Source organism: Patiria miniata, unplaced genomic scaffold (assembly GCF_015706575.1).
Source record: "Patiria miniata isolate m_02_andy unplaced genomic scaffold, ASM1570657v1 HiC_scaffold_28, whole genome shotgun sequence".
Classification (NCBI taxonomy): Eukaryota; Metazoa; Echinodermata; class Asteroidea; order Valvatida; family Asterinidae; genus Patiria; species Patiria miniata.
In genome coordinates, this window is record NW_024037067.1 from 7,539,573 (window position 1) to 7,551,824 (window position 12,252).

General features: G+C 39.9%; 1 protein-coding gene across 1 annotated transcript in view; it reads right to left on the reverse strand.

The window, feature by feature from the left end:
• Positions 1 to 1,016: 1,016 nt before the first annotated feature.
• The window catches only part of LOC119734865 (meiosis inhibitor protein 1-like), a 37,230-nt gene continuing 25,994 nt past the window's right edge, over positions 1,017 to 12,252 (reverse strand). The window contains exons 20-32 of the mRNA XM_038208465.1: positions 11,807 to 11,938; positions 11,087 to 11,273; positions 10,593 to 10,691; positions 10,055 to 10,165; positions 8,127 to 8,278; positions 7,779 to 7,854; positions 6,798 to 6,973; positions 6,381 to 6,462; positions 5,972 to 6,081; positions 5,431 to 5,568; positions 4,272 to 4,390; positions 3,954 to 3,959; positions 1,017 to 3,695 (exon numbers count right to left, since the gene is read on the reverse strand). Coding sequence (XP_038064393.1) covers positions 3,566 to 3,695; positions 3,954 to 3,959; positions 4,272 to 4,390; positions 5,431 to 5,568; positions 5,972 to 6,081; positions 6,381 to 6,462; positions 6,798 to 6,973; positions 7,779 to 7,854; positions 8,127 to 8,278; positions 10,055 to 10,165; positions 10,593 to 10,691; positions 11,087 to 11,273; positions 11,807 to 11,938 — 1,518 coding nt within the window. The 3' untranslated portion in view covers positions 1,017 to 3,565. The remainder of the gene's footprint in view (positions 3,696 to 3,953; positions 3,960 to 4,271; positions 4,391 to 5,430; positions 5,569 to 5,971; positions 6,082 to 6,380; positions 6,463 to 6,797; positions 6,974 to 7,778; positions 7,855 to 8,126; positions 8,279 to 10,054; positions 10,166 to 10,592; positions 10,692 to 11,086; positions 11,274 to 11,806; positions 11,939 to 12,252) is intronic.

The window sequence follows — 12,252 nt, forward strand, 5'->3', positions numbered from 1 at the left end:
ATGGTTAAGTGCCTTGCTTAAGGGCACAAGTGTCCAGACCCGGGCTGGAACCCACATTCTGCTGCCTCTGAAACACCAGAGCAAGAGTCCGGTGCGGTGCTCTTAACCGCTAGGTCATGACACTCTCAGTCATGTAGTGTACCAGACCTACACTTCATAGTATTCAGAGTATGAGTTCCTATACATGTATGGGCACCTTGGTGCTTTTGTGTCCTTCAGCATGGCACTTTACAGCAATGACTGATCATCCAGTAGGGTAGGGTAGGGCGGAATTGGTTCAGAGTTTGTCCCCAGAATAAAGGCACCATTGAGCTTGTGTCCATGATCATGGCAGTTTATAGTAAACACTATCTGATTAGTTCATTGGTTTGGAGTGTGAAACCAATATAGGCAACTGCTTGCTTGTCCTTGAGCAAAGAACTTACAGCCATTGCTCATTACCCAATAGGAAATCTGTATAATCAGTGAGGGCAATGTTAACTAAGGAGGTGACCTATAGAGTTATCTCTCTATTATGCCTCCATAGGATCATTGCGGTGATATGAAAACTGATCTTTCAAGGCATTAAGAATTGCTGTACAGGAAATTGACAGAGTACCGATAGAAATCACCTTGTCAAATCATTCCATCTGTTTTCATGTAGAAGTAGGAATTGTTTTTGAAGGGATTTTATGTCACCTGGGACATATTATGATGAGTGGAGTTCTGTGGTTGTGAAAATAGCACTTCAAGTCAACAAAATCATGTTTCTTGATGACAAAATTGTGCATGGGTTTCCACTATTTTTGAAAAGGACAATATTCTGGAGTTGAAATATTGGGATGAAACAAAAACTATGTGAAATGTAACTAACTGTTGAGGACATCAATGGTTTGTTTAGGTACCTTGCTGAATCTAGCAGATTTGATGAATCATACCTACAAATTCAGCATTGTTGGTTTCAGTGTTGAATGGCTTTAGTTCCAGCAGCGTTCATATTAATCATTTTCAGTAGATTACCCATCCATGTTGCATTGATTTGTAGTTTCCATATTTCAGATATCATCAAGTCATAGATTGCAATGTTTGCCTTTCACTAATGTAATGCCATGAATTGTTGTACCTGCTACAGTAACAGATTTGCATTGACTAGCTCAGCCAAGCAAACTTGGTAGTCAATTGGACAAGCTGTCTGCAGTGAGACAGTGAGACAGGTAATAGTGGGTTGGTTTCCCTAACAAGTGAGCGTACACCACAAACTGTTGGTCAGTGAAGGGGCAAACCCTTGGTTATTAAACTGAATCACTGTCGTTTCATATCAAGACGTGACCAAGGGCTTTGGGTCACAACCCAGTATTCTCCAACATTCCAATCGTAGTGGTTGACTGCTTTTCAAACTACTGTCATGTTTGTTAAGCTATATAAGGTCAGGTTTAATTATACTATATACAAATGTTAAACATTTAAACTTTTGCAGTTACAACATCCAAGCCCATTCCCCAAATTACTCACTTTGCCAGGAAGAATTCATGTCGTATGCATGAATTTCCCAGTGTCGTTTGGGTCTAGATTGTAAAATATCAACATTTTGCACTTATTTCAAACTAAGAACTTCTCTTTGATTTCGTAGGTACCCCGCTATAAATTTACTTAGTTCACTGTAATATAAATAACATAAGTTAACTTGAACATTTCACTCTTAATGTACTACACAATGTGATGGTGTGAAACAACCTACCATATCTTGAGTACATACATTGTCTAGTTACTCTGTAGTATGAGTTTGTGAATGCTGGAAGACAGGTACACTCGGCCAACAGTTATCAAGTTAATCTATGATGTAGCACTCAAGTATTATGACATGTTACTTGGACTTCATTTGTTTTTACTGTAAAACATCTTCTGTCAGCAAGATTGTTTCCCCTTGTTGTGTTATTTAACTTGAGTTACCTATATCCCACAAAAAATAGTCACAGACATGTGGTGCATGATCAATACATGTATTTTAAATGACCTTTGTAAAAGTACAACCTTTTCAAACAAAACATTCTCATGACTGAGGGTTATTTTAATGGCGTGCAGTACCACTTTACATTTCCGTAGTCAACATAAGGAAACATGACAATTGTTTTGAAGTATGAACAGGCTTTAATTCTCATCTGATCCTCACTTTGCACATATTTTCTACTTGGAAGCGCCAGTGTGGCAACCTTTAAATAATTCATATGTAAAGGGCTCCATGCAGTTTAGCGTTCGGTTAGCCCGGCTGTCGTGGCTAACTTGTCTGCCTTTACCCGAGTCAATCCGGGTGAGCTACTCGAATGCATCTACTGAGAACTCAGAATGTCCATGTAGAAACCTGCCCTGATTAGCTGCCATAATTGGTTGGGTTCACACATATGCTTACGTGTATGTAAGCATTTCGTAATATCTAACCCAGGGAGATCATCACATCAGGAAACAGGCGTGATGAATTTGCTTATCACTAGTGCTAATTATTTATAGTGGAAGTAGTCTGTCTAACATTTACAGTAACTTAAATGTTTTTTCATACCTTTATATGATTTTACGCTTTAACAGTGTAATATTTAACATGTCAAAGGTAGTTCTTTTTTTTTTCATGGCACTGTGCTAATGTCCATCTATAATTGAACTATGCAACCCATATGGATGTTGTCAAATATTAAAGATAATTCAATGAATTCTTGTTTCTCTTTGTGATTCTCTTCATCGGAGTTTGTGGCAACAGTTTTAACACTCGGTATCTTTGCCAACTTGCACTTGATGATTAGTACTAATATATTGGGATTATTTTGTATGGTGTAAGCTTCCCCTCCCCCCCCAAAAAATATCTTCAAGACTTTTGAGAATGTTTTCTCATCTTTTGTCACCTCCTACCTTTAATAATGTCAAACTGTTTGCAAGCATCACTTGGCATTTGTCTTGATTTAACATTTTTGAGTTTTCAGGGTTTTTTTTTAGATAAAAGGCCAACATTGGTAACACTTAATTAAGGCTTTTGTATTGTTATAAAAATCAAACAATTTGTCTAACAAAACTTTTTCGAAGCCAAAAGTCAGTTTTAAGATCATGAAATGCATTTTACAAAAGGTATTTTCTAACATTGTAATGGAATGAATTATACATCTTTCATTTGACTAAATGACCCAAAGTGACATCCACATAACCAAATTTAGAGCAGATTGTAAGGGGGTTAACTTAAGTCTTGACTTTAACGGTGAAAGTGACAATTTTATATAGGCCTTTTCCCACTATTGTCTGATCTACACGTGTTGAAATCAACATGGGTCCGCCTGGAGCAGAACTCGGTCCCAGCGAATACGCATCAGCAAGGCATACCATTCACACTTACTCTGGGTTGTACACAGGTCAGCTGTAGATTTTGGATTTTCTAACTGGTTTTGAACCTCTCAACACTGGCTGGGATTTTATCCGTGTAGAGCGCTAGCACTGAACTCGTATAGAAGCCATGTTGGAGTTATTCTAGTGTGAAAGCGGTTCCTGAAATCTCCTCATAGGACCTGGATCCAACAACTCTAGGGCCAACCAATAGAGTGAGTCCTACTCATTCCTGATACTTGGCTAGTTTCTCCAGGAGATCTTTGGCACAAGATGGCATTTGTTGAGCGTGAAGACTCATCTTAGGGTCCACGATGTACGACCTTGGATGCTGAAGTACCACACTGTCCACATGACTGATGCCAGGAAAGGATTAAAGAATAGTTCTTGGATGGAATTCTTTTTTAAAGTGGGATTACTTTAATCCCATAGATGTGATCATCTTACCAAGTAAATAACCTCTAAGAACTTTAACAATTCAAGAATAGTGGTCATGTAGCATAGCAATCCTGCAGCATTACATCCCTCCCACATCCTTAGAACTGTAATCAGCATTATATCCTCTTGAGCTTATGACACATCTGCATGGCTCATTGTGTACTGAATCAATGTGCACACACCTGTATTGACTGTGTATGAGTAGATGCAAGGTGAAACGCAACCATGCTGTTCAGTAGCTGTAATATTGCTTGCGTTTATATTCAGCAGTTTTGCATAAAAGTTCATATCGGGAATAAATTCGGGACAAAAATTAATACAGTAGAACACCACTACTGTATAATGAACACCATTATACCAAAATTAGCTCCAGAATTTAATGTGCAATAATACTGAGCCTTTGTAGACTAAAAAAACTAATAAAAAAATGGCTGTACCTTGTATTTGCTACAGCAATGTTCTACTGTACCAAAGTAAGAAGCTTCAAAGGATACATGAAATCATTCTGCCTATCCAGTGACTGGTACTTGGCAGCATTGGTGACCTGTTGCAGGAATGCACAGAGACCTTGGACCATCTTGTGAGTTAACTTGACATCAGGTTGCACTATCATCTGCAAGCAAAGCATAGCATGCCAGAATAGCCTCTCAGTATTGTGAACAATTCACTCTCAGACTTTTGGGGTTTGATAGAATGAAAACTATGTAATTGCTTTCTTCATACAGATTTGTTTTTCAGAAGTAATCTGACAATCTTGTATTACTGAAAGACGACCCACGCCTCTTGGCCTTTGCCTGGAAGAGGCCACTTTCCAACATGATGGTGGACTTCCTACATCAATTATCCTGCATGTGCGGTGCCACACAAACACATAAAAACTTGTGTTAATCACAGAAATAAATTAAAACTCTAGTGCGTATTTAATAAGCATAAAAACTGTCTAATACAAATGCGTTGCAATGTCTACAACCGAATTTAATTGTCATAGAAATAAATTCAAACTTTAATGGTGTGTAAACATGCATATCCCAGTATAGTCTTTGGCCAAGATGCCAGTGAGCGATAGTGATTTTAGTTATTGTTGTAGAGGGCCCACGTACAACTGTTCTGACTTTCTCTTACTAACATCTTCGGAATTTCGCAGGAAAGGGGGCGTGGCCATTTTATGTAAATTAGACAGTTGGTGTAAACATTAATATCGTTGAACAAAATGGCGGCTTCCTATTTGATACCAGTAGTAGCGCGTGGGTATCACTGAGATGCATATCTAATTAGCAATGCTTGATCACTACACTTCAAAGTGGAATTTCCGCATGTAGCGCTTATATTTACAACTGTCGCGCGGCATGGGCGACTGACTATAAACCATTTCGCGATCGCTGATTAGTTCCAAAGGAAATCCTAGGGAGAATATACAGAAAAGGTAGACCGCTACTACGAAATTCCCAAGACGTTAGTGCGAGCAGGTGCGCTGGTCTATTTATTGTCGTTAGAGGGCGCACTAGACACGATCCGCTGTCGATCACCAGCGTCTTGGGCCAAGACTAGTCCCAGTACAACAAAAGCTCACACCTAAGAATGGCTACAATGCAATGGATCTAATGGAAATGGTTGTGGAATGGTTAGATATTTGTCCTACATGTGTGTAATTACCTGATGAGCCAGCAGTAACGCATCAGATACAGCCTGTTGGCTCATACATTGAGATACATCCAATGATTTCAGATAATTAGCCACACCCTCCAGATGATGGATACTGACTACTCCCTCTTTGTTACCATGCTGCAGAAACTAGGGATAGCAAAAAGATACATGTAAACAAACAAAACTTTATACTGTGGTAAACCAAAGCAAATGGAGCAATCACCCTCCCCTCCACACACACGCACGTGTTTATGGTGTAAATCAAGGATTTTCTATTGTTCCTCTTCCCTTTTCCTTTGTTTATACTTTTTGCAACAGCTTTCATTGCTTTTGTACACGTTTTCTAATCGAGGTCATCCTCGATTTGGTTCTTGTCCTCAATTCATCAATGATGTTGCACCTGCGTGCCCTCGATTAAATTTACACCATAAACAAACTCACACACATTCTATACAAACACGTTAAATTTCCACTTCTAATCTTGAAATCAAATTCTCCCCAGAATTTGAGTTCATTTCAAATCATAGTGAGGACAAAGCTTACAACTTACCATTGTTATAAGCTGGATGACATGGGTTGGGATGTGGTTGGAGTCTAGACTGGATTCCAGACAGTATGTCATGAGCTGATGGTTCCAGGGTTGACCAAGGAGGTGGTGGGCTGTCAAAATATGTATACACATGACTGTATCTTTAATAAGGGAGCAAGATGGAAGTTGGTAGTCTGCTATGTAGATTGTCAGCTACATGACAAGCAGTGTCTCCTTGAACCACACATTGTCTACTGGACTGGCAAAAACTTGAATTCCCTCCCCCTAAACAGTTTTAATTTTAGACTACAGCTAGCAAGGCTATCTGTATATATGCAAACTTTGGCTGGGAGTGGATTTTCTTTAATCTTCAGAGGGAGTGGACAGTTAGATTTTGAATCCTAAATCATCTCTTGTGTGGCAGACGTACCGAGTGGTTGGCTTCTCTCCAAGACGTAAGCAATCAAGCTTTTCATGCATGTCACTGCTGCATGGCAAAGTAGTGGGTCAGCCTTCAAATGTAAACAAGAGAAAAAGGTCTGACTTGTTACAATAATCAGTGCTAATCCCTGATGTATTCAAAGACATCTCAGCAGAGGATCCTAAGTGGTCTGTAGCCAGACATATGCACTCTCTTTGTCCCTAGCCTGGGATGTCCAGGTCTACATGGGCCAAACCTGTACTACACCACTGTTCATGCAGTGGTCTTCAGCTGAACTATTTGGACATTCTTCCTAGCCTGGATGCCCAGTCATATGTATAAGCATGTACGTTGATCACTATTCTAGCCAGACACCTACTCTGACAGTTCTTAGCCTGAATGCCCAGTCTTTTAAGTAATCTTTACCTGAACGATACTATTCTGTAGCCAGACATAGATAGTCTTGAGGTCCCTAGCCTGGATGTCCAGTCCTGCATCCTCATCGTCTAACAGGGCCCTGGGTGCTGATGACTTGTTTATTCTCAAGACTGAAGACTCAAACTTGGTGTTAAATAAGACAGTCCAGAGCTGTAGTCCACACACTGATCAACATGGAATACAGATCAGTTCACATCAGGAGACAAGAAATGAATTCTGAACCATAACAATGATCTGGTCCGAGACCCAACATTTGGATGGGTCTGAAGAAGCTTCAAACATCACTCCTTTGGAGATCAGATGTAGCTGGTGTTAATATCTTTATTATAACTATAGTTCACAGTATCCTCGGATTGTAAGTTTATCTTTTCTTCATATTACAGTGCTCACTTAATTGTACAAAGAAAGAATGCTGTAACTACTAAGATTCCCATTGAAGTGCAGTGTTTAATGACTTGTCAAATACGTGAGGCGTTCTGGCAAAATGAGACAGAAATTAAGGTTTGTGGGTATTAGTACAGAGAATAAAATTACCCTTACAATACTGTTTGTTGCACTTCAATTGGACATTCTGTTGACAAGTTATGGCTGTTTAAATAGTGCATTTATCAACATGTCAAAAAAGTAAATTAATGAGAAAAATGCCTTTAAAGTTGTATATTCTTGAATATGAAATGTGCCAATTATTTCTTTCATTACAAACACTTTTATTCCATGATTTTTATGCAATCTCTTAAAAATATGTGAAGTAGCAAGCCCAAGCCACAGTATCGTTATTCTGGTCTGCGCTGTAGTTGTTGTAGCGGCACGCAGCTAGCAGACTGGTCTCTTCTCCACACGATTTGTCCAAAAAATCAGGAAGGCGATGCAGTGATAGTACTGTAAAGGTCCACTTTTTTCTGAGGTCGCCTCACATATTGTTTCCTTTACAAACACATATCAAATGCTAAATACACCATGTACATGTACCTTTTCGCAGGATGTGTTTATTTTGACGCAAAATATCCACTGCAAAGGAGAGGTCCAGTCCAATAGTGTACGAAACCTGTAATTATGCATTGGAAAATGTTTTGTACTAACATTGTGAATTTCACTTTAAATAGAACTAAATAAGATGGGCCTGGTTTGCTAACCAGTTATACCATTAGACGTTTCATGACTTACTAGTGTCCTATGAATTCACTCAATGATATCCATAGGATTATCCTAATTCCAAACAGAAATGCCCACCATATATTCTCTCATTTGTAATTAAATATAAAAGGCCTGGAAGTAAGGAATATCTCCTTGAAGGAAGTTTCCAAGCATTAGGATTACCTTGATGTTAGATTTGGCTTGGCTGGTGATAATCTGAGCCAGAATACTGAGGCTAGAGCACTGATGAGTATGAAGATGAGAGGGAGTGCTGGCTGATAGCAAGCTCTCTAGGAGCTGGAGGGTGGGTAGGTTGGATAGTAGGATGGATGCAACTACACAGGGTGAGAAATGACGACAAAGAGGAATGTTGTTAGCATATAGCACTGAGAGTGGAGTTTATACTCCGTGCACAAGTACCCCCTCAACTGGGAGGGACATGACGGCGCCTGACAATCACACAAAGATGCCATGTGTCTGTGCATGTGTTTGCATATACGTACTTTGTGCCATACGTATGCAATACAAAGTGTATTTGTTCTACATAACCCCCCGAAGACAGACACACAAAGGGAGAACAACAGATCCTTTCAGTCCTCGGGCGTTGGGTCTTTTGTTGGAAATGGTCCTCTGGGAGAGTGTTATATTACAGGGACAAAGGGAAACACAAAGCATTGTCCTCGGGAGTATAGTAAAACAAGAGTGTGTGCACACACAGTGTGTCCCGCCATCTACTATTAGTGCACAGAGCTCATAGGAGGGACAGTTGAGGATTGTTGGTAGATATCAAGCACTCCGAATCTGGTGGGGGTGGGGATGTCCAAACCTGATTGGGGGGGGGGGGGGCCTGGGGATGTTCAAACTTGATGGGGGTGGGGATGTTCAAACCTGATGGGGATGGGGGTGTCCAAACCTGATGGGGTACTGAGATTTCTAAAGATCAACTTGGGAGGTGTCATTATTCCTACTGCTACCCTTTGTTCCGGGTAGCCGTAAGGCCATACATGTAACTACACAAGTTGGGACACAGGATAAAGATTAGAAACAGAATGCCTGTGTCACGTTTCATTTGAACAGCTTGAGACTTGACTTGCGACTGGATGAGTTGTGAAGTGATTGACTTGTGAGGACTAAAGGTAGATCTAAAGGTCACAGAGGAAAATGCTGAAAAGATAGGAACTCTGTTCGGTGTGAATTTGGTAGGAGCTTTTGGTAGACAGAGAACCTTCTGGAAGTTGAAAGGTAGAGACGTTGGCTACTAGGATGGATATGACACAGCAGATAAGTGAAGATGAGGATGATGAGGTTTGAGTAGGAGCACAGTTTGGTGTGAAGGTGGGAGGGTAAGGTTGGAGCAGAGCAAGCTCTTCAAGAGCTGGAGAGTGGAGACGTAAGATGATACGATGGATATGACTATGGAAGATATAAATACAAGTCAGGCAAATGGGGATAAGATAAAAGGATAAGGACAGTGGGGGAGAAATTAGTGCTGTCCTAGGTCATTGAATTCTGTGACTTGAGTCGAGTCAAGTCGAATTCTTACTGGAGTCAATTTGTGTCACTGACATGTTTAGCACCATTTTATTTAAAATCATAAACTGAAAACGGGTCAAGCATTTGTACATTTCTGGTTCATGGATGATAACTGCCATAATGACAAGGTGTGAGGTAAGATCTAATGCCTTGCAAACCAACTTGAAGCAAAGTTGTATCTTGTAGATAATCAGCGCAATTATTTTCTACGTGTCGAATGTTGATGAGACTTTAACTTGAGTTGAGACATATTTATTAGCTTCTTAAAAAGAACGACGCGGGTATGTGACCTAATTCCACCACTCCCCCTGCTCTGCAAGCAGGGTCTGTGGCGAGCCACGAAAACGACGTCAGACCTAAGCAAACAGGACAGGAGTAACCCAAGTCAGCCAGGATCAGCTAACAGAACGTACCCATTATTTGAGATCTGAATTCAACATGTGAGCAGATATTAGGGACTACGGCTGCAATGCATCTTGTTCTGAAAGAATCATTTTATAAATATCTTCATTGTCTCAATTTTCAAACTGATGAGTAAAACCTCAGAAGGTCTTGTACCAATTGCTAAGTGCAAGTACCTGTAGTTTGATCCTGAGATGATGTCTTGATGAGTAGGCATGTCAGATAGTTGAGACAGGCCTGTAGGATGTCGGGGTTGCTGCTGCTGGATTTACTGATCAGATTGGTCACTGGCAAATCAGACAAATCAAAAGGATTATATCAGGCATGCAACTGGCAATTTAGAAAAAACGAGGAATCTCCAAACCACACAAGACTTTGTACAGTGTTTTTCAATTTGTAATGGCATTCATGAGAAGTACAAAATGAGGAAATTAGCAGATCGGAGGAAAAGTTGCATGCCTGTTATATGGAATAAAATTGCTGCAATTATTAGCAGAATGTGAGGTATGGGATAGGAATCGTCCAAATTCTTACAGGCAATTCTTGTTAAATATTTCATTTTATATTTAAAATGTTTGTTATCATGTTAATCAGAAAGAAAAACAGGTAATCTAGTTGGAAGTTTGTATCAGGTCTTCAGGCTATTAAATAATTTTTAGAAAATGGATAATAACCAAATTCCCAATTTCAAGACTTGATTTCTGCAGGTTTTACCATGATACATGAGTTTGACATCAACTGGATCCAGTTCAGTCTGTGGGCATTTCTCATGGAGTGTGCAACTTATACGTAGCAAGGCAAGAATGTGCACATCTGGAATCAGATTCATAACAAAATAGAATCAAACACGTCCACTATTTTCCACCAATTAACTCACAAACTCAGAATACTACAAACGCAGGGCACAAACAGGGCAACAAACCTCCAAAACAAAGGATTGTCGTTTCATCGCTGTTTAGGAACGTTCTTTGCTGAAGTCTTTACCCTAACCCTTTACCCTAACCCTCCCACAATACTCATAAAAGAGTGACAAAATAATAATAAAATGACAATAAAGAAACCTCTGCAGAACTTTTTTTCATGTGAAAACAGGACTATTGTAAGTATTCAATGAAAAAATCCCTTCTCCAAAAATATTAAGCTATTCCAATGTTGGTTTTGGTCTTGACTCTTGAACACCTGAGCAATAATGACGCATTGCAGCTCACCTGATGGGGTATGGTCATCAGACATGAAGATCCGATGCAGGATATCTGGTAGTCTGCTCCTCATCACCCTCAGCATCCTGTCTGTACAGTCCTCATCATCTACAGAGGATGCCGTGTGAGGTAAGACACTCTCCAAGACTGATAGGGCTTCCTGGACAAGCTTGTCACCACCACTGTTCATGATGTCCTGCAAAATAGCATCATGTCCTGCAAAATAGACTGCACAAGTACCCCCTCAACAAAGAGAGAGTTCAGACAGAACGCATTGCTGCCATGCGCCTGGCACTCACACACTCATTTGGGCACATTTAGATAGTTGTGCATACTTTGTACAATACCTGCGCACACTGTGTGTCCCTCCCATTAGGGCTCTTGCAAGTTGTCACAAAGCACCATCTTCTGTTTGCATACAGAGTCACTAAGCTCTCAGACATCTCAGCCAGAAAATAATTTAGCACAACGTGGCCAGGTTTTGTTGGAAGTTTCCTAAGTTGTTCCCATATTTCAAATTCCTTCCCTAAATTCCACATTTGTGACCCGGAAACTCCACAAGAAAAGGGTATTAAGTCGCGCTGTGCATTATCCTGTAATGGCCCGCTCAACATTGAGAGTGTGAAAATTTCGTCAAAATGTGATTTTCATTTTTTATCACGAATGACATCTTTAAGGCCTAAAGTTTCAGGGTTCATTCAGGCATGATTTTCATATTGACAGACCTACCAGTAACATTTCTAGGCAGCTAGAATTTCTCTTGAGTAGGTTTGATAGCGTGTCTGTTTTGCCTCCTTGTTCCCATGGATTGGATGTTTCCAAACTGTCACCAGATGAACTGTGCATCAACCACTGCTCCAGCTGTTTCATTAAACAATTAAAACAAACATCTGACATTTCTGCAAACAATGAGTATGAAATTGAAACTATAAAATTAAATTATTACACTTTAAAGATAGTTTTAAATGCAAACTTTATCTATGAATTCAACACTGGGTTTTGGCCTTCACCAGCGTATTTATTAAATATTATATTATCGACATACAGATCCTTGTCATTTGATTGGTGGAACTCACATCACGTGTCATTCGTTATTACTGCCATTCACGCCGGGGCTCAAAAAGTACTATCCGCCCATGGGGAATGGGAAATACTATTCAACAGTTAGGATCATG